Below are 22,749 nucleotides of genomic sequence, written 5' to 3' on the forward strand. Positions count from 1 at the left end.
AGACTGTGATTGAAAAGAGAACCTTGCTGAGACAGAGACATCCTGGTCTGACAGGAAGAAGAAGAAAAAGACCACCAGTTATATGTGAACACACACACCTTTACAGGTTTTTCTTTTTTCGAGTTCATCTTTGTCCAAATGTGTACAGATTCTTGACCCTTCATCGTTTTTTTTTTTTTAAATACAAAAATAATATTTGTAACCAATTTCCAGTAACATTGTTAAAGGTGCATACTGGTCCCTGACCAGTCCCCGTTTACTCACCAGTCTCCACGTCCTGTGTGTAGAAGTGCATGCCGTCTGTGATCTCGGTGACGCAGACGGACCTGTACTTGGCCACGCGCTCCTTCTCCTCAGACAGCTGGGCGACCTCCTCCGTAGGCTTCTCCACGTAATTGGCCCAAATCTATCAAACAACCAACAAAACAATACATTTTACTACATTATTAATATATTTTGCTCATTTGACGCACAGCTACAGGCCTCAGAAGTGTATAAACACGAGGACGGATTAACATCTGCATTCTCACCTCATCTCACCTAAACTATTGGCACCCTTTAACAGAATGAGAAAAAAAATTAATGCAAAAAAATAAGCATGCACACTATTAATCCAATTTAGAATGTGTAACACTAATTGCAAAAAATGGTCAAAAATCCTTCACGAGGCCCCTGACCCCGGCCAGATCCCAATCACATCCCCTGTGTGGTGTTATATAGTGGTGCTACATGAGGAACCTACACAGTACTGGCCGTGATATTTCACATTGTATAACGTGAAGGCTGATGGGTGTAGACACTAACCTATTGATTAAAGACTTTTAAAGTTCTACAGTGTGAACTGATACATGTGGGTTTGATTAGCCATCAAACTTTTGTTTTTCCCCCTAATTTTTTTCTTTTACCTTTTTTTTGACCATATGAGCCCAGACAGAAGAATCTTAACTTATCTATAATATAAAAACTCTCTTATTTGAATGAGTTAACTGATTAATTTACAACATGACCATCGTATAAAACACAGTCCAAGCAGTTAATCACCTTAATACAAGCTGTTCCACACTTGACCACAGAGGGCGCACTATTCCGTCCTGATCTGTGATTGGTGTGAATGTGACACGCGCTGCACAGAGAGGGGTCGCTCAGCTTCCGAGTTAAACAAGCTGCATTCGAACCCCTTACACACAGCGAGTTCCAGATTCAGTAACGGCTACAAAAAGCAGCGAGATATTTAACAGCACACCGCAGAATTACAGAGTAAGTCAGAGTTTTATCATTAGGCAGAAGTTCAAGTGTGGCTCTTTCATAGCTCGTCTGTTCCCTAATAGAGGATCACAAGAGTTGTGTTTGACTGATACACACTGCTGTACACATCACTGCAGTAACACTGAGGGAACATCACCTCCAGAGACACGCTACAGCGAAACACACCGCACCGTGAGGCCTTGGCACCTTGGCACAGTCATCACACACACCCGTGGGCATCACAGAAAGACCTCTTATTCTTTCATAACAGAAATAACTACACACAAATATACTCAATATTACACTTACACAATATCCACTGTCTCTGATTTAACTAGAACATGACACCATAATCATATTAATAATAATAATCATAATAATAATGATAATAATGATCATAATGATATATCACCAGAGAAGGCAGCCATCAGTGTAGAGAGTAAAATGCTCAGCTCTCAGAGACACAGTAAAAGACCAGTCTTGTGCTCATTAAAATGGAAGACGAGCAACATATTCATCCGTAATGATTTGTGTGGGTGGTTTGAACCCTGGTATTAACCAACACTTACTGAAATGTGAAATGAAATCTACAATTCCACATCAGTATTAGGAGAGTCACAGAGAGAGAGGGAAAAAAAACTAAACTAAACCTAAAACAAAGCGTCAGAGTGAACGATCTTCATGATGATTAATGAAACGCTGCTCTTTTCTCTCTCTCCGCTGCAGACGCTGAAAAACCTCAGCAGTGATGAAGACAAAAGTGCTGCACTCGGATCAGACGGAGCTGGAATCTGATGTGCAGTTACTGTACGTTACTGCAGAATCACCTGAAGATCCACCCAAAGACTTATTAGGATTACGCAGGAGATCAACTGCACAGCTGATGTTACTGTATAATGAACCCTGTGGTACTCTGAACACGTCCTGGTCCGTTTATGGCTCCAACTGAAACTGTGTGCATCTGCTTTATCCCTTTTCTTCCTGAGTTCCTGTCATAATGCGCTACACTCTTCTCTTCTGTAAAGGATTTCCAGTTTCCACAAGGATGTTTGTTCATCCAGCTACAGTAGCGTTAGTGATGTGAAGGACTCCAGTTCATCACAAAGCTAATGGTTCAGTCGGGCTCTGTGCAGGACACTCAAGATCTTCATGGAGCTGGTGTTGTGGATCTCACCTGATCAGGAAAACTGTAACGCTACGGCTCACACACGCACACACACACACACACACACGTGCTCCCAGCCCACTCTGTATAATAAATGTGACTTGATGTGTGTTTAAAGCAACTTCTACGTGCCAGCATCATGAAGTTCTTGTAATATCCAAACCACACTGATTCACGGTGGACTGACTGCAGGGAAAACATTTCTCTCATTAGCTGACTGGTCTGAGGCCAGACACACTCGAGCGGTGAGGGCTCTGATCGAGTTCAGGACGAAACCAAGGCCTTGAAATGCACTGATACGAGAGTGGACAGAGAGTCTTTCCTGAGAAGTGTGAGAGAGATGTAGAGGAGGAGAAGGACAGATGAAGTAGAGAACGTGTTTAAAAGTGCAACTGGGTCCAGAGCTAAGAATAGACTCAGTCTGCACTAAAGACTTTATCTAAGCAGGTAATGAAGAAAATTAATGAGCTGTTAACTGAATCATCAGTGCTGGATCTGCCAGCTTGATCCCGTCTTCTGCACACAACATATCTTGTGTGTGTGTGTGTGTGTGTGTCTGTGTGTGTGTGTGTGTGTACGTGCGCCAAAGAGATCTTAGCACAACAGGAAAAGTGTTTTGGTGATCCTGAACATCAACTTCATCACTTATCAGTGCTCGGTCCTGATGAGGACGTGATGAAGATAAAGCCACGCCCCCTCATCATGGCCAGGCCTGCGAGATAGCACTTCTCCTTGGCATGTAAAGGGGCACCATTTTCTCCTTTTACTGTCTGTCAATCCACACACACACACACACTGGAACGAGACAGTCAGAAGACAGTGTGACTCCGCCCCCTCACAGCACCTTAATGCGTTTAAGAAAACACGTTTAAGTTATCACATCTCTCCTCTTCTCTAGAGTTAACAGCACTGCTGGAATAAACCTCACTGTTAGCTGGTTGTCATAGCTACAGGGAAACATGACGCACACACACACACGCACACACACACACACACACACACACACACAGGCCTGTGCATCAGGGCGGCTGATGATTTATATCTTAAACAACTGTCTTAATTTAGTGCGCGCACACACACTAATGTGACACCACATGACACACAGGAAGCATGCAATCAAATACACACACACACACGGTGTGGACCTCTATAGGAGACACAAGGAGGGGAACACGATTCAGCAAAAACCTGATCTACTCCTCTGTGTAGATCGCTCACCCCTCTGTGCACGCAGACGCGCACACACGCAGACGCGCAGCCTTACACTGATCTCTGTACATTATGGGGAGGAAACAGAATAAACAGAGGAAACTGTAACCTGAAGATGGAGGAGACGTCTCTGGACTTGCCGTGTTCTCTGTCCCGTCTGTCCCCGTCTGTCCCCCCTGTCTGTCTCATCACTACAGGAGGAGGAATGAGGCGCTCGCTCTAACGAGGCCAGGCTGATCATTCTCAGGCTGATTTCAGGAGCAGCGTGTAACGTTCAGCTCATACTGGGATTTTTTGGGTTTGTTTGTTTTGGTTGATGTCATTAAACACAGTTAATATGTTATATTAGACAAACACTAATTAGGGGTTTATGCTTCATTTACCTTGTTTAATTTGTTTTGTTTTTTTTTCAGTTTTCATTCCGACTGTTTACTTTACTCCCCGCCTCGAGGAATGCTAAGAACGTACAAACTGACAGAATGACCCGGACTTCACCACACGTCTAATAACGCTGCTGTTTCACTAATTAAAGCGCATCTGTTACACCTTCTGAGGATCCTCTCTTATTAGCTCACATGTTTAAACCCAACTCAGACAGAGAAGTACAGTCGACCCTTGAACCAAGAGTTCACTGCCTCACAGATTTTTGTTTTCAAACCTAAATCATAATTGTTCACAGAAACCACAAATATCCTCCGCAATTTTTTTTCTTGTCTATTTTCCTGCAATATATCATTATTCATGCGTTTTAATGCTAAACTATTAAGAACAAGACAATTTACTAATTCTGTGCCATAAATATTAACGTACATTTAGCTAAATACCCTTATGAAATATCAAACTGTATAAATGTTTTATTACAGTAGAGAGAACACAAATACACCGCGGCTTGTGATGGTGAATTATTACCGTATTTACTGTACAATACTGATAGCACAGAAAACACAGTACATATAGAGGAGCAACATCAGTACTTTAGACTCTAACACTGCGAGAGAGACAGCGGTACAGTACTGTACAGTACACGGGGTCACCTTTACATTCCAAGGTGATGTATTAATCTGAGTTTGAAATGAAATTAAAGTGTTTTTGGAGCAGATTTAGGGTTTAAACTATAAAAGAGGCTTTTTTTTAACCAAAAAGTGAAAAAGATTTTTGCGGGTGCTCTAGGAACGTAACCCCCCGAGAATTTCAGGAATGGACTGAACAGTGAGGGATTGTGGGATGGAGAGGGGAAACCTCAGGACCGCCTTCATAGAGCAAAGAGTACAGGACTAGCTGTAATAAGATATTAGATTTATTATTCAAGAGGTAGAATTTCATGACTGATCAGTTTACTGGTGGAGAAACACTATACACACACACACACACTAATGTGGATGAGTGACGACTCTGAGGTAAGGATAAGGCCCCGCCCCGCCCCGCCCTGCGGTTTCCTCCACACACTGAGCGCGGTGGTGATGAGCTCATCCCCCGGTGGTGTGGGTCATGGTGTGACCTCAGATCCAGGACACATCAGGGTCTCACGTGAGCACGGCTTCTCAGAGTCACGCTAGCGGTGGTGTGTGAGCTACTGAAGGTGATGTACGAGGCTGTAGTGCCAAAATGAAACGTTAGCTTTAGAGTCATCTAACGGAAACAGAGTGAGATCAGATTAACTGGACACTATGGAGCTTAAGCTAACACTGCTAACTATTAGCGCTCTCGCATCTACAGTGCTCAGTGTAAACTAAACACATGACTGATCCGGGGTTTAATCTACTGAGTGTGTGTGTGTGTGTGTGTGGCTCTGAGTATAGCTAGCGCTCCAGCACACAGATAGACATACCGCACTTATATAACTGTTAGCCAAGGAGACATTACAGGTAACACACACACACACACACACACACACACACACACACACACACACACACACACACACACACATATTCACTCTCTCAGTGTGTAACAATCAGCAACTTCAGGTTTTTGACTTTTTTTTCACCAAACTATTACTATCTATAACTATTACTCACTAACTGTCCCGTCTCATCTCATAAAACCTTAAGTGTGGTTCATGCTTGTGTGTGTGTGTGTGTGCGCGTGTGTGTATGTGCGTGTGTGTGTGTGCGTGTGTGTATGTGCGTGTGTGTATGTGCGTGTGTGTATGTGCGTATATGCGTGTATGTGCGTGTGTGTATGTGCGTGTGTGTATGCGCGTGTGTGTATGTGCGTGTGTGTGTGTGCGTGTGTGTATGTGCGTGTGTGTATGTGCGTGTGTGTATGTGCGTATATGCGTGTATGTGCGTGTGTGTATGTGCGTGTGTGTATGCGCGTGTGTGTATGTGTGTGTGTGTATGTGCGTGTGTGTATGTGCGTGTGTGTATGTGCGTGTGTGTATGTGCGTATATGCGTGTATGTGCGTGTGTGTATGTGCGTATATGCGTGTATGTGCGTGTGTGTATGTGCGTGTGTGTATGCGCGTGTGTGTGTGTATGTGCGTGTGTGTATGTGCGTGTACTCACCTTGTCTTTCCTCTGCCTGGCCACATCCTCAGCAGACAGCAGGGTTTTGTAGTAGGAGCTTCGCTCAGCTGTGAAGTGGACCTTTGAGAGCGAGTTCTCCACCAGGGCCACAGACAGGTTCACCCCCTCGATGTGGAGCCAGCCGATGAAGTTCCCTGCTTTATCCATGTTCTCCACCTCAACCTCCACCTGCAACACACACAAGTAACATGCTGTTCAAAACAACAGATAAAAAAAAAACACTTCAAGACGTGTATGGTGAGGAACACAGATCTGGTGTTACAACATCACACTATACACACACACACACACACATACATACACACATACTGTATATAAACACTCAGAGTCGGTCAATAAAAAGCATACACACTTTAAGAAAAGAAAACTATTTTAATAATGAATGTTTTGTTATCCGTTATACACTGATATATAATTATATTACGATATAAATGTGATAATTACATATAATTGTTTTTTTGTCTCAGTCTCAGTACAGCTCCTCCTCACACCTCTTTAACTGATTGTATTCAGAATAAAAAAACATGACTCGACACAAAACCCCTTAAAATAAACCCTAACAGAAGTGAAATATCACTCGCTGCACCTAAAACTCTCCATAACCTCAGGATTGTGTGTCGATATTGACGGCGTTACTGTTTAACCCCTCTATAAATACATACAGTCTGGTTAAGGAGCTCGGACATCACCTGGACAACTCACTCACTCACACCTGACGCAGAGACTCCGCCCTCATAAACTCACCCGTGGTGTACTGTGCCTCTGTATTCTACTGCATCAGCAGTAACACGTGTGATAAACCCCAACACACCGATAACACGATCACTTCCACGTCACTCCGTCACCTCATTCATGCTGACGTACAGTACGAGGCGTTATGTGCAGTAATCACCCCGTGAGCACAGTGCAGGTGTGTGGGCTCTCAGAGAAACACACCACGCTCATCTCACCCTCTGTGTGTGTGTGTGTGTGTGTGTGTGTGTGTGTGTGTGTGTGTGTGTGTGTGTGTGTGAGTGCGCGCTTTGCTCCATATCATTACAGCATGATTCATAAAGAGGCTGTTAACCTCGAGTCAGTGTTCCTTTGTTATCGTGAGACGCCTGCATTTAGACACTGACTTGCCCTTCTCGTATGCAGATGTTTCTCTCCAGGGAGCTGAGAGCTTTCCTTTGCAGTCTCAATGTCTTTGCCTGCACTCAGTAGTTTCTGTTTAGCATTGAAACAGACACACCAACACACACACACCAACACACACCACTCTTCCTTTTCTGCCTCTTCACTTTTGCCTTTGAGTACTCCAAATCAAACGGTAAAAACTATTACTGAACTCCAACCACAGCACATGCACACCAGGTCAGCTGATCCATTTATGATCCATCACATTATCATTTAACAGGCGTCACTCTAGAACCTCATACTCACATATAACTCAACATTAAAAAGTACAAAATTACACTAAATATTAGAATAACACCTGGTCAAAAGGATCAACTCTGGATTTAAAGGAGGAAACTGTCGACTGGATAATGACTGCAGGGATTAATGAGTTTCAGCTCAGAGTGCTGATCTTAACCCTGACTGAGGCAGTGAGGAGCTTCTCATTCCTTAAACCATCAGATCAAAAGACACAGCTTGTGGTCGTGGGACAAAAAAGGTAACTACAGCGGTGCCTCAGCATAGGAACAGATTTTAACCTGAAGAACTGAAATTCTGCAGGTAATGTTTGGCAAACGAATGAACGAACCGAGCCAAACTGAACACCCAAGGCGCGTACTGTACACCCGGGAGATGTTTAAAACTCGTTTGCGTCAGTGTAAAGCCAAGACAAGTGAGTTTACAGATTGTTTGAGAGTATTTTGTGCTATAGATGATAGAAGACACAGCAGAGACGGCGGGTCACAGAAATGGTATCAAGGACGGGAACGAGAAGAAAACGGAGCCGCTTTCAGTTTGGTTTTTAAAGCAGCCGGTGCCGAGAGGAATCATAGATTAAAGTTAATTTAGGTTTAACGTTTGTTTATTTCATATTCACTTCATTTACATTTCTGTTCCAAATGTTTTGATTGTTTTTATTAAAAAAAATATAATTAGTTGGAATTATATTATATAATTTAATATTGTTGGAAATTGGTAATATTTTTGGGAGGCTGTAACAAATTATCTGCATTTACATTATGTCCTATAGGACAATGCGTTTCACAATACAAAAGGTCACCTTAACTCGCCTCCGGGACGGATTAAATTCGTTTTTCGTATGAGAGTCAAACAGCGGTGTGTCCATGAGAAAAACACTTGTTAGCGAGACTCATAAGGAAAAGGCTTCAGTTTGTTAGAGAGCGTAAAGATCAGACTTTGGAGCGATGGACAAAGGTTGATGTACGAGCCTCTGGAGAAAGTGTTATGATCTCGGGTCGCTTCAGTGGCTCAGGTCTAGACTCAACAACAATATGTGGGAATAAAATTAAGACAGCTGATCACCTGAGTGTACGCCCATAATCCATATCTTTTTCACTGAAAGTCTTTGGGACGTGCAAGAGAAGACCGTGTGACTCTACCGTCAGTAATGTGAGCTCTCGGGCAGAAATGTGTGCAAATCTGGACTGAAATAAATAAAGTGATCTATTTAAAATCTGGGGTTTTTAATCCAGATGGTGTACGGCTAGAGATCATCATACAAAAAGTAACATGTGCTGTGACAAACAATCTGATAGCTAGCGTGTGTGATCAAAACCGTATTGTTTAACTAAGACAAAGCCCTAGCTGTGATGAGACACACACACACACACTCACACACTCGCCCACAACATGCTGCATCAAAAAAAAAGTTCTAGTTAAATAAAACAATTTAATATACTGAAACTTTTTCACACATTCACATGTTGAGAAAAAAAACGCCTGTAAGGGCAGCGAGGGCACTTCATTTCGAGTAACCACGGTTATGATGCCAAACTGTGGAGCTGAGTGTTCCATCTGCAGGGTAAATAACTAGTGTGTATGAGAGGCAGTGGGTTTTGGGCACTGCCATGACAGATGGGCTCTGTGACAAGCCTCGAGATTCTCTCTAACTAACGCCGGGGGAGTGTTCTCTCTCTCTCTCTCACACACACACACTTGCCCACACACAAACACACACTAGGACACACTGTGTTTTATTATTTAGTAATTAGTTTGTAAGGGGGAACGCGGGGCTCCATCATCATCATCATCATCATCATCATCTTCTACTCAAAACCCCAAAATAAAAGAGGAGAATCTCCCTCCATCACCACTCAGGAAGCCATCATGGTAGGCGGGAATACAGATACGCAGGTGGATATCTGAGTAACCAGTCGGGAGAAAACTGTTGAGAGTTTGGACAAGAAGGGTGTGAGACCGCTCCATCTGTGAGGACGTTGGTGAGCACTGGGTTTGAAGAGGAACCTGGTGAGATCCCTCATCCTAGTGAGCCTCCTCTTTGGTGTTCCTCATTGGAGATACGCCTGATCCACTACAGAGATGAGTGTGTGTTTTCACAGAGCCTCTCCCAGTGTACACCATCATTAGTTAACAATGCCTTTCAGCTCTACTCTACTGTTTTACTTTTATTCAATCTAAACCAGCGGAACACAACGCACTTAGTACAGTGAGGGACAGAGTCTCACACACTTGTGTTCTCACCTGCCTCTGTCACTCCAGAGTAGACTCTCAGCTTTAATTTCATAGGTTGTATAGGTATAGGTAACCTAAACACTGCATCAACTGAAGCGTTGGAGCAGCGCCATCACTCTTCTCTGTGAGGAAGTGCGCCCATGAGCTTGGTACTGCTACCTGGTGAAGACGCTTAAAGACGCAAACACTACAGAACCCACGCTAATGAACATGTACACATGTGGACAACACTCGCAGGCTGGGGGAAGAGTGTGTGCGTGTGTGTGTGTGTGTGTGTGTGTGTGTGTGTGCACGCTACAGGGAACATGACCTCCACTTTCACCAGTGGATCAGGAATGTATCACAGTACAGCGTTACCTCAGCATATAAATTTAATCCGTCCCGGAAACGAGATCTTAAGGTAAAGTTTTGTATTGTGAAACACAGTGTCTCATAGGAAATATTGTAATGCAGATAATCCAAAAATATTACCAATTTCCAGCACTGTAATCATATTTTTTGCCTTTAAAAACAATCATAACATTTAGACATTAAACCTCGCTTAACCTTAATCTATGATTCCTCTCGGCACCGACTGCATTAAAAACCAAACTTAACGCGACTCCCTTTTCTTCTTGCTGCCGTCCATGATAACATTCTCATTATTGTTAAAATAAAACAGTCAAAGATTCCACATGATCATAATGTAATTAAACTGATGTCTGGGTTTTGACACACATTCCAATAAAACAGACTGAAACCTTAAATATTGACAAGAAACGATTAACTCTGAGTTAATATTTATAGAGTCAAAAATATACATGAATCTAAAGGGGGGAAAAATCAATCAAATCAGATTGACCTACAAAAAGTATTCAATTCACTGCCTCAAGAAAATCTGACTCTCTAGCCTAATGTTAAACGTGCCTCATGGACCACACACACACTTCGCTGGTACACCACACAGTTTACAAGTTCTGCATGCATCAGATTTCTTATTCTACATGACACCTCAGGCCGTCAGTGTGTTCGCATTCTTATTCTGAGCAGGACTGTGAGGCGAGTCTCCAGCACCCAAAAAAAACACAAGGTCAAAGGTGAAAGCACTTCCTCAATTTGCCTGACTTGGTCTCTTTCTCTTCACTCCTCTCCTGTCTCACTCATGGTCTCAAATATCTACATGTTTGTTTGTCTACCACAAGTGAATTGCGAGTGAAAGAGTTAATTGGGATAGCTTTATAAAGGAACATCAGTGAATTAAAATAATATGCAGTTAATATAGTTGCAAAGTAACAATGATTGGGCCCAAGCACCTGCGTCTCCCAGGCTCACCAGAAAGACAGTGGGCACAGTGGCAGTGCAATTTTGCATCCTTAATGTCTTGAGATTATATTGGACCGGTTTGGGGGCAATCGTATAAATCCCTCGGGAGGAGTATAACAAATTCCATTATATGCATTTTTACAAACCACCCTAAATAACTGACACCCTGTTGAGAAGAGCCCATGACATGCAGCATGAAGAAATCTAAATGTGTATTGGGTTTCGCATTTATACAGGCAAGTGTGTAAAAGCTATGCCGCAAAATCCGCCACGATGCGGAACACCCAGGACCCAGACTCTCAGGCGTCCCGACAGCAGCAGATTCCAAACCTGTGTGCTGATTGGATGAGTTTTGAACATGACTAATTGAGCATGTTGACATCCAAAAAGACCCATATACTGGGAAAATAATTATAATAATACTAATAATGTATTTGAAGTTATAATAATGAAGTATTAGATGGAGCTGTAAGAGCACGAGCGCGATCACACCTGGCTGTAGAGTCAGTGTGAGCTGTGTTCATGATGAACACTTTACAAAAGCAGTTCTACCTACATCAGTGAAGGGAAACCTCTCATCACATTACTAGCACAGGAGAGCATGCATTAGGACAAAATAAACCAGTAAATGCCTCTAACTGCCTCCCCTCTCCTCCCCACCGCAGCACATCCCACACTGCAGCAGAAATCACTTTCCCTTAAATGCCACGGTGTTCAGTTTAAGAAGCTTTCTACAGAGCGTTCCATCTATCTAGGTCATGTCTGCAGGTCTGCTGTCACAGATTAGAACTTACGTGTAAGGCTCCTGAACATTCACCTGCTGGTGCAAATTACACTCTTTCCCTGGATGTCCAGACAGGCAAGAGAAAGGGAGCGAGCTGAGACCGCACCAAGACAAGAATAAGGTAACACTTTCCATTTTCACAAATTTAGTTACGAGCCAAGTGAGGAAGGAAACAGACTGGAACTGAACCCATGAAACACAGAGGGCAGACTGGGTTAGACTGCTATCAACCCTTAGCTGCAGCTCTTAACCTCATATAATCAAAATAATAATGTACTGTATAACTGTAACGGTGCTAATGGAACGTAGTAAACACATCCGAAAGGCAAGGAGGAACTGCACTGCAGCTTCCATCCACTTCCCTTTCTCAGATTTCTCGTTATTGATCCCTGGAGGCTCAGGAGAAACCAGATGTACAAGAGGTATTCACTTAAACGTCTGATTAAATGTTACATGAAGCGGCCAAGGCAACCAATGAAAAGCAATTCAGTGCGTCATGGGGGAAATTCATCCATGAGATGTGTTTTACATCACATGCACAATAATGAGGAAAATCTCAGATAGACAAAAGCATAGAAATGAAATGATAAAACACTCTAAAGCTTCTTTTTTTTTTAAATATACTAAAAGCGAGCTGCATTAGATTGTACCTGGGCCTCCAATAACAAAATGGACTCCTTATTAACTTTAACACATATCCTGTTATACTGAACATCCAGCCACCCAACACACAGTACGACTTATTGAAAGTATCACAGATGATATAACGCAAACAAAGAGGGTTCCCCGTTAAATCTGGTTCCTCTCAGGGTTTCTTCCTCTCTTTCTTCCTTAGGGAGTTTTTCTTGGTGAGTTCAGTCATGTTGGACCTGGAGTGGGGTAGTTTCGCAGTCATTTGCCTCACCCCCTTACTTCCAGTAAAAGGAACTCTTAATGCAACTTTGTGGGAACAGTTTGGGAACGGCCCCTTCCTTGTCCAACATGACTGCGCCCCGGTGCACAAAGCAAGGTCTATAAAGACATGGATGAGCGAGTTTGGTGTGAAACAACTTGACTGGCCTGCACAGAGTCTTAACCTCAACCCGACATAACACCTTTGGGATGAATTAGGGGCAGAGATCGTGAGCCACGCCTTCTTGTCCAATATTAGCATATTAATGTGACCCCCCCCCCCCCCCCCAAAGCGCTACTAGAAGAATGGTCAAAAAATCCCATAAATACACTCCTAAACCTTGTGAAAAGCCTCTCCTATGAATTAAAAATTGGATATGTGACGGCAGACGAGCCAATACTTTTGGCAATAAAGTGTATTTTTTCATACATCTCTTACACATTTCCATCATTTTCTTTTTGATTCTATAAAGTTGACTTGCGACACTGACCATTTTTAAAAGGGCTATAGGAATAAGTAAAATTGAAAACCTGAATTAAATCTCACTCACTGCTTGCAGGTTGCATTCTCAGGCTGATTCAGGCACACACACACACACACACACACACACACACACACACACACACACACACACACACACACACACAGCACAGTCTTTAAAGATACAGTGCATACATACACACAGTAGAAGTGCTTTTAGTGAAAAAAGTACCTCATGCCTCAAGTACCTTCGCTCAAAGTATCCCACTGCTTAGCCTGCTTTTACGGCACAGGGCTGCAGGTTAACACTCTAGGCTGTGCCTCAAAGACAAAACTGTGCTGGAATGTCATGAAGATCAGCAAGAGACAGATTTGGCACAGAGGAGTGGAACCTGGTCCACAGGCCCCGGGTCTCCCAGGCCTCAACAGAAAACGCTAAGGAACACAGGAAAAGGAATGAAAAAAGAGACGTGAAGAAGAAACGGTGAAGACGGTGAGAATCAAAATTAGAAGCATAAAGGAACCATAAAGATTCTAAAAGCTGTGGCGTTTCCCCCGGTCTCTGATTAAAAAGCAGGAGTGTAACTGAGCATAAAGATACACAACTTGTTCTTGCTCGTTTTGTTAACAGGTCTGATCGAGTGGAGCCTCCTCACGCTCCTGCACTATGGATTAACTGACAAAACACATTATGATGAAAAGGACGGACTGCGATATGGCGTGAACAAACAATATTATGATAGACAGACGAACACACACACACACACACTTGACTTGACTACAGATCAGGACGGACTAAACAAGTGGAATCAAGCGTCAATCCTGACTGGTTAGAAAGAAAACCTGTAGCCAGACTGTCCGTAAAAAAATAAATAAATAAATCATCATGTATGTGAAATATAAAGCTCCAGACAGCACTCACTCCTGCCCCTAGTGGTCGTGCTGTTTCTCAACGTGTACTGCATCATTATTTTAGATTTGCCTCCTGATCATCCAGAGATCAGGAGTGCTGATGCTACAGCCGTCCACACACAGGAGTCTGTAGGGAGCAGATTGGACGTGCTGTCCAGGGGGAAGAGGTGTCTCTCTCTTTCTGTTACACACACACACACCAAGTATAGAGACACTGACCCACGCAAGCGGAAGGGACATACCGATATGCTATGTCGCCTGAGCCGTGGCTGATGTGGGAGTGTCCTAACAAGACAGGTGGAAACTGTATACGAGACATTATGGAGAAAATCCAGGAAAATTGAAGAGTCTGTGCAACTGTTTCAAAACAATCAAGATTAAAAGAAAAGAGAGAAAAACAGAGAAGAAACACGCAAACACACACACACACACACACACACACAGAGATATGACTGAGACAAGACAGTCTAAGGAGATGTTATCACCCTGGGACTGTTCCATAAGTATTTTTGGGGGTGAGTGTGTGTGACCCGAGCCATTCATCAGTCAGACTGTGTGTGTGTGTGTGTGTATCTGTAAAATCAGGCCAGGCTGCTTTACCTCACTGCAGTCCATCTCCAGCTGCAAAGCAGCGCCATGCGGTCCTGATTAGTTTTTTGTAGATCAGAAACAGTTATAAAGCATCCGGCGAGCCCAGAGACTGAACAAGAGAGAGCAAGAGGGTGAGAAAGGGTGAGAAACAAAAGAGAGGGCAAGAGGGGATATTAATGAATAATAAAAAAAAATTAAAAAACCCTGCATCAAACCAATGCACTGCTTGAAGCAAAATGTGTCAGCAGTACATGTGCACTTCCACTGAAGGACAAAAGGGGGAGTGAGAGCTTAAGCCTGTGTCTCATCTGCTCGCTACAATGCAGTGGAACAAAGATTGAGCCAGAAACAGCAGCAGGAGAGAGAGCGCGCGAGTGAGCGAGCGAGTGAGAGGGAAGGAGAGAGGGAGGGAAAGAGGGAGGGAGGGAGAGACTTTCAGTGAGAATGAGAATGCTGTTGCCGTGGGGATGCACTTTTTCCTTGCCAGAACAATCGTCCAGCAGCTCGAGCCAGGCGCCTGGGCAGCCAACACGGGGATGAGCTTTCCAAAACTGTTCTCAGCTAAGGACACTCAGCTCAGCTCTGCACAATACAGACAGACACTTTTCAGATCAATGCAGCGTCATACCAGGGGAGGAGAAGGTCTCTCTCTCTCTCTCTCTCTCTCGCCCTGCTCTCTCTCATTCAAGGGAACAAGAGCATGTGTGAACGCGAGTGACGGCTATCTGCAGTGAACCAGCCTTAATGGATTGCTTTTTTTACTGTTACTGCTACCTCCAAACTCGTACCTTCTCCACATTCTTCACCCAAGTGTTCGACGGATTGCGGTGAGAGCATGTGAAAGCAGGGAGGGTGCAGCTGCTGGCGTGTGCGTCTGTGTGTGTGTGTGTGAGAGAGAGTGCGCGCGTGTGTGTGTGTGAGAGAGCAGAGAGAGCTACATCAGGGAAAAAATAACCTAATGACTGCAGTGCGTGTGTCAGCCGTTTTAACTGGGCTTCGCACATGCAAACGGACAAGCGGCAAGCGGGGACACATCAGCAACAGGAACAGCCAAGTGGAATAAACCGGACGAGAGACAAAAGGAGAAGAGAGCATCTGAAAGGACGGTGGAATTTTTATGCCTCTTCCTCTCACTACCCCCTCCCTTCCCCCTCACCCTCGGTTTAGTGCATGCAGGCATTCACCGTGGCGATTTAGACTCGGTTTTTAGTGGTGGCATCAAACCACAATTTCCAAGGACAACCATCTGCGGACAAACCGTCAACAAGCAGAGGCGCATGCGTCTGAGCAAAACTGGAATATGTTATCTTAACCTAAAGCTCGGTCAGCCTGAGGCTCTGCTGCTTTATACACTCCTCTGTGGATTTATTAGTAATCGTTCTCTTTAGTTTGTGTTTTGTACAAAAAAAAAAAAAAAACTGAAAAGGATTTACCTTTGGATACAGGATTAAAAAAATATGCACCTAGCTGATCTAAAAACGGACGTGTAAATTGAGTGAGGTAGGTTTCTGGTCTTTCCAAACGTTTTTATGCAGTAAGTCTGTAAGTGCTGATTTATTAAATGTTTGGCTTCTGCCCTCTGAACACATCCCTTCTACACCAGTCAGTGCAAATCACCCCGACTACCAGAACCGCAAATGGAAAACAGAGTCCGAGTTTTGCTTAACCCTGGGTAGAGCTAGCTCTCCTAACTGGAGACAAATCCCTCCCATTGATCCCATTTTACCACCATCCAGCCCAATCTCGCTGCCACCCATCCCACGTCCCAGCCCCCTCCCACCCCCCTAAGACCATGTTGAAATATGATTGTGCCACAACATGAGTGTCCGGGAGCGTGTAGCTGCACATCGAGTCAGGAAAGCTGCCCTGCTCTTTGTCATCGTTCTCATGGTGCAAATGTATGTGGAGGAGGTGGTGGGGGCGCTGGGGACTCAGGGTTGCCCCCCTGTCTGCTCCTGCAGTAAACAGCTCAGCAAGGTGGTGTGTACCCGCCGTGGCCTCACTCATGTGCCCCTTGGCATTCCGACCAACACACGACACCTCAATCTCATGGAGAACGCCATCGAGGCGGTGCAGGCCGATTCCTTTCGCCATCTCCACCACCTGGAGGTGCTCCAGCTAGGACGCAACGCCATCAGACAGATCGAGGTGGGAGCTTTCAACGGGCTGACCAACCTGAACACCCTGGAGCTCTTTGATAACCGTCTGACCGTGGTGCCTAGCGGGGCCTTCGAGTACCTGTCCAAGCTGAGGGAGCTGTGGCTCAGAAACAACCCAATTGAAAGCATTCCATCTTATGCCTTCAATCGCGTGCCCTCTCTCATGCGGCTGGATCTGGGCGAGCTGCGAAAACTGGAGTACATCTCTGATGAAGCCTTCGAAGGTTTGGTCAACCTCAAGTACCTCAACTTGGGAATGTGCAACATCAGAGGGGAGATTCCCTCCCTGAACTCACTGCTAGTGCTTGAGGAGCTGGAGATCTCTGAAAACTTTTTCCCGGTGATCAAGCCAAGCTACTTCAGAGGCCTGACTTCACTTAAAAAGCTATGGATCATGAACTCTAACATAGGACTAATTGAACGTAATGCATTTGATGACCTGTCCTCACTGGTAGATCTGAACCTGGCCCATAACAACCTGAGCTCGCTGCCCTATGACCTCTTCACTCCACTGAGGTACCTGATGGAACTGCACCTCCATCATAACCCCTGGAACTGCGACTGTGACTCGCTGTGGTTGGCACGCTGGCTGCATCAGAACATCCGTACAAACTCAACCTGCTGCGGCAGATGCCATTCTCCAGCGCACATGAGGGGCCGTCAGCTGGTGGACGTTGCCCAAGGAGACACCGATGCCATGCAGTGTTCTGCACCCTTTATCTCTGATGCTCCTAGAGACCTCAATATTTCAGCTGCTCGAGTGGCAGAGCTCCGATGTCGAACAGCATCCATGTCTTCGGTGCAATGGTTTTTACCTAACGGTACTATACTGACACATGCAACAAACCATCCACGCATAACCGTGGTTAAGGACGGGACTCTAAACTTCTCGAACGTGCTGCTGAGTGACACGGGCATGTATACCTGCATGGTGTCCAACGCAGCCGGAAAATCCAACGCTTCAGCTTATTTAAATGTCAGCACAGCAGAGCTCAGCACGTCAACCCATTACTTTATATCAGTTACGCCGGACGGTCTAAAACCAATGTCAAACATGCCCAAATCCCGGCGCACTACAGAACCAGATCAAAGCACCTCCACCACCACTTCTCCTTCAGTCTTTCAACCGGTTTTCATCTCAACACCAACGGTCATCCTCCAAAGCACTGACACGCCACCAAGCCGCCTGCCAGCCATGCCCACATCCAAAGGGACAACAAAGAACCAGCCTAAATCCAGCAGTACCAGTCTGGACGAGGTGATGAAGACTACTAAGATCATTATCGGCTGCTTTCTTGCGGTAACGCTGCTAGCGGCTATCATGCTAATCGTCTTCTATAAACTGCGCAAGCGACATCAACAAAGGAGCACAGTTTCAACAGCAAGGACTGTAGAGATCATTAACGTAGATAAGGAAGACCTGCCTCCACCCGCGTCCGCTGCCAGTATGCCAGGAGATGGGGCAGTTAAACTACCAGTGATCAGAGACCACAATAGCATACAGAAATTAGACTACATAACCCACAAATTGGACTACAGCTACCATACAGCTGAACTCAAACCAGATTACACCCTCCACAAACCCAAATCTCATTTCAGCACCTTGAAAACCAAATCTGACAGCAGTACTGACATCCTGAAGCCAGACTTTACCACACATATGTCCAAGTTCGACTACAACACACTTGCACATGCAGACTACAGTTCCCACAAATCTTCTACAAACTACACGCACAAGTCACTGCCTGATTATCACATACACAAAAAAACAGAGCAGAGCCCTTACAAACCCGGATACAGCACGTACAAACCTGACTACAAACCCCAGACCGTCCATCTGGACTTCAGCCCTTTCAAATCCGATTACAGCACTCACAAACACGCCATGGACCTCAGTATGCACAAACCCAAATCAGATTACATTCCTAACAAATCTGCTCTCAGCTACAGCCCACTGAAGATGGACTGCAGTCATTTTAAAACAGACTACAGTGCGTTTAATGCAGAATACAGCCCACTCAAGGCAGAATACTTCAGCCACAAGCAGGACTCGAGCCCTCACAAACCCGAGACGGATTACAGCCACCACCAGATCAAATATAACACTCAGAACTCGTACAAGCCTTGGGGACACACAAACAAATGGACAGAAAACCGCAGCACTGGAAACTCCCTTCCACGAACTTTCCCCAGTATGAGCACGCCCGAGCCCTTCGTCATCAAAACACACAACAAGGACAAAGTGCAGGAGACGCAAATCTAACCTTCGCATAAAAGAATGCAGATCCTGATTTACAAAAAAAAAAAAAAAAAAAAGTCAATTACACACATTATTCTTTTAGATCAAGAAAAGAGAAGGTGTGTATGTGTGTGTATCTGGGAAAACCCATGGAGTGTTGGCGAACTGACAAAAAATATAAAAATATTATTAAAAAAAAACACAAACAGTGAGCTTTTCTGCCCCGAAAGGTCTTTAACAATGCCGTGGCCATGAGCCTGCACATCAGTTTTTCAAACACACATACACACACACTCAGTCAGCCCTAGTTACAGTAAGTGTGATACATGCTAACATCAGACTCTCATCAAACTGCTGGGCATTTACTCCATAACCACACAGATCAGAAAGAGAGCAGAGTCGAGCTGTAACCCACCCGGACCACGACGTCAGGGGAAAAACAGGAACCGCTCGCTCATCAGGGGGGTAAAAACGGCCGATTATTCAGTTTAACTACGGCAAAGCCAGACAATCAGCAATCAGGTTCCCATGTGATGAGGTGTGTGTTTAAATGCCATGAGTGAGGATTGCCCCAGTTGGTGGTGATGACTAAAGTGATGAGACGAGCTACTAAGGAATATTTAAAATTGTTTACATATTATTTGACATTCTATTGTAAAATTCTATTTATTATTATTAATCATCGTGTAGACCTGACAAAATTAAAGCTGCTATGTACACAGACCTCAGATCCACCGTCAGCTTTTTCACTGAAATTCAGTGAAGACTTTTAATTCACTGTTCGATCATTAGAGAGCTGGGAATGTGGAGAAGTGCAACAGGGCAGGAACAGCTGTACACTTCAGGAGCTCATGTCTTTAAAATGCCAACAGTCCACCATGTGAAGGAGGATTTCCCCAGCACACACACACACACACACACACACACACACACACACACACACACACACACGGGCTGCTGATAGAGAAACCAATCATATACAATTAAAAAAGTTGAGACTATTTTCTACCTTGTAACGTTTATTTAATGACGAGCTGTTTAAAATGACTTTAGCACTCGAGCGAGGGTCGTGTTTTCACTGGACATTGTGCTGTTTCTAAACCATGCTATAGTGAATGCAGTAAAAATAAATCAAAAAAGGATTGAAATTATTTATATTGATAAGATTTTCTTTAAGAGGAAAAAAAAGACACAAGTTGACATTTACAGATTTATCTTGTAAGCACCATGAATTTGTACTGTGCCAAATGTCGTAAAAATGCAATAAAGATTATTTTTCCCCTTTATTATGCACAGTTTTTATCACGTCCAAGACTTCACACGGCAGCTGGTTTTAGCAAATATCTTTTGTTTAGTGTAATGCGTGCGTGTGTGTTTATGCGTATACATAGAGTTAAAACCACTATAACCACCAAACAAACAGTCGCACAGTAGAAAAGTTGAGCCTGTGGTGTGTCTCACCACACACACACAGTTGTGTTGCACAACAAGTTCATGATATTCTAATCACGAAAATGAGACGTCTTACATTCACACACAAAATGAATCACGCCTCAGAGTGTGTGTGTGTGTGTGTGTGTGTGTGTATGTGTGAGAGGAAAGGAACATCTGAAATGAAGACGCATCAGAGCCTGGTGTGTACGAGTGTGAAGAGACCTGCGTTAGAGACGGTGTCTCCTTTATTTAATTCATCACACTGTATCAGATTATCTAATAAAAATTTTATATTTTATTAAAATAATTAATTATCTCCCCCCCAAAAAGTTTGTTCTAGAAGTGTGTATAATATACATGCATGTGTGTAAATAATTGGGGGAGGTGGTGACTCTAGCTTACTGATTGGGGGGTCGAGGGCCTGCATCACCATGTTGCTACTGTTAGGCCTTGAGAAAGACCCTTAACCCTGTGTGCTCCAGGGGGCGCTGTATCCTGGCATCTGGAAGTACTGCGGCACCTCGATGTACAAATTTAATCCGTTCTGGAGGCGAGTTCTTACGGTGAAGTATAGTGAAACACATTGTCCCATGTAAAGTCAGATAATCTGCTCCAGCCACCCAAAAATATTACCATTATTATACTGTAAATTTCTAACATTATAATCATATTGTTCATAATAAAATATGAAATTAATAGACATTAAACCTCACTTTATGATTCCTCTCGGCACCGGCTGCTTTAAAAACCAAACTGAAAGCTGCTCCCTTTTCTTTTTGCTACCGTCCTTGATAACATTCTTGGGACCCGCGGTGCTACGTCTTCATTAAATCTTAGACTTTAGATCGCCTCCCAGACGTACGCATAACTTAGCCAGCTGGTTCGAAAATGCATCACATGCCGAGGGAAATTTCTTGCAAAATTTTATTTCTTAAGGTAAAATTCGTATGCTGAGATATCATAATATAATAGGGTTATGGTTCTGGGTTACTGAGGTTGAGGGTTCGAGCCACAGCACCGCCAAGCTGCCACAGCTGAGCCCGTGAGCAAGCCCTTTAACACTTTGCGCTCCAGGGGGCGCTGCGCTCTGACCCCAGCTTCCTATCTGTGATATGTGAAAAATTAATTACACTGTTCAGGTACAAGTGACAAATAATTAAATCTTAATACACTAAACCACACTTGGAAATCAGCAGTATAAATAGATAAAGGTTTATATAAAACAATTAGTGTTAAACTAGTGTTAGTTAAACCAGGGTTAGTTAAACCAGGGTTAGTTAAACATACACAGATTTAAATTCCCAGTAATGAAGTGAATCTCATCAGTGTAGAGCGGCTATAAAGCTTCAACCCTGATTAAAATAGTTAACACTGAATTTTTGAGTGAAAAATACTGGACGAGTAGCCGGTGTACTCATGGTGTCAAAGCTAACTCGGCCCCGCGCGGCTCGCGGTCAGCGTCCGCCATGAACACCAGCGCGGCACAGATCACAGCAGTGTGAGGGTTATAGGGACGGACACCGCTCCTCGCTCACGTTTGATTATGCATGCTCTTCTGTGTGTGTGTGTGTGTGTCACATTCATGATAAGGAGGTAAAGGAGGATTTAAAAATGTTAGTGTGCAGCAAAATGGAGAAGAACAGAAGAAAATGTCAGCTCATTAACCATTAACATGACGTTTAACACTATTTTATAATCACACATTTCCACAGATCCTGTGTGTGTGTGTGTGTGTGTGTGTGTGTGCGCGCACGAGAGAGATATTAAAAGAGGATCCTCTGCAACATTAGTGCTAGCACTGCATCAAATGTCTAGCCTCCAAATACATGTGGCCAAAGGCAACAAACATTGACCATGGTTTGCCATTTTCATTATTCTGCTCCAGTTACTCACACAACACTGGAGAACACACACACACACACACACACACAAACACCAAAGAACAGACCATCCAATGTATAGAGAATTAATCAACTTCTGACCAATCAAGATGAAGAATCGAGGAATCTCACATGCACTTCTTCATAGATTGCGTAAAGTTTTACACGCCGTTTGTTGTTGAGTAGTTGATCAGAGGACGAGGCTCGGGGAAAAACCTTAAACACACGAGACGAGCCTCATCACAAAACACACAAATCAGACCCCTACCCTAATGTGACCT

General features: G+C 44.0%; 2 protein-coding genes across 2 annotated transcripts in view; one reads left to right on the top strand and one right to left on the bottom strand.

Annotated features, from left to right (window-relative positions):
* The window catches only part of snd1 (staphylococcal nuclease and tudor domain containing 1), a 90,160-nt gene that overhangs the window by 12,639 nt on the left and 54,772 nt on the right, over nucleotides 1–22,749 (bottom strand). The window contains exons 17-18 of the mRNA XM_053508141.1: nucleotides 6,127–6,315; nucleotides 265–406 (exon numbers count right to left, since the gene is read on the bottom strand). Of these exons, the coding sequence (XP_053364116.1) occupies nucleotides 265–406; nucleotides 6,127–6,315 (331 nt within the window). The remainder of the gene's footprint in view (nucleotides 1–264; nucleotides 407–6,126; nucleotides 6,316–22,749) is intronic.
* lrrc4.1 (leucine rich repeat containing 4.1) lies at nucleotides 15,232–20,428 on the top strand. The gene has a single exon (XM_053508142.1). It carries the CDS (start codon nucleotides 16,575–16,577, stop codon nucleotides 19,176–19,178), a length of 2,604 nt encoding a protein of 867 aa, XP_053364117.1. The 5' UTR covers nucleotides 15,232–16,574; the 3' UTR covers nucleotides 19,179–20,428.

Source organism: Clarias gariepinus, chromosome 12 (genome assembly GCF_024256425.1).
Source record: "Clarias gariepinus isolate MV-2021 ecotype Netherlands chromosome 12, CGAR_prim_01v2, whole genome shotgun sequence".
NCBI lineage: Eukaryota > Metazoa > Chordata > Actinopteri > Siluriformes > Clariidae > Clarias > Clarias gariepinus.

Bases quoted from the DNA above. Each gene is read 5' to 3' on its own strand.
- lrrc4.1 (XM_053508142.1), top strand. From the start codon at position 16,575: ATGAGTGTCCGGGAGCGTGTAGCTGCACATCGAGTCAGGAAAGCTGCC.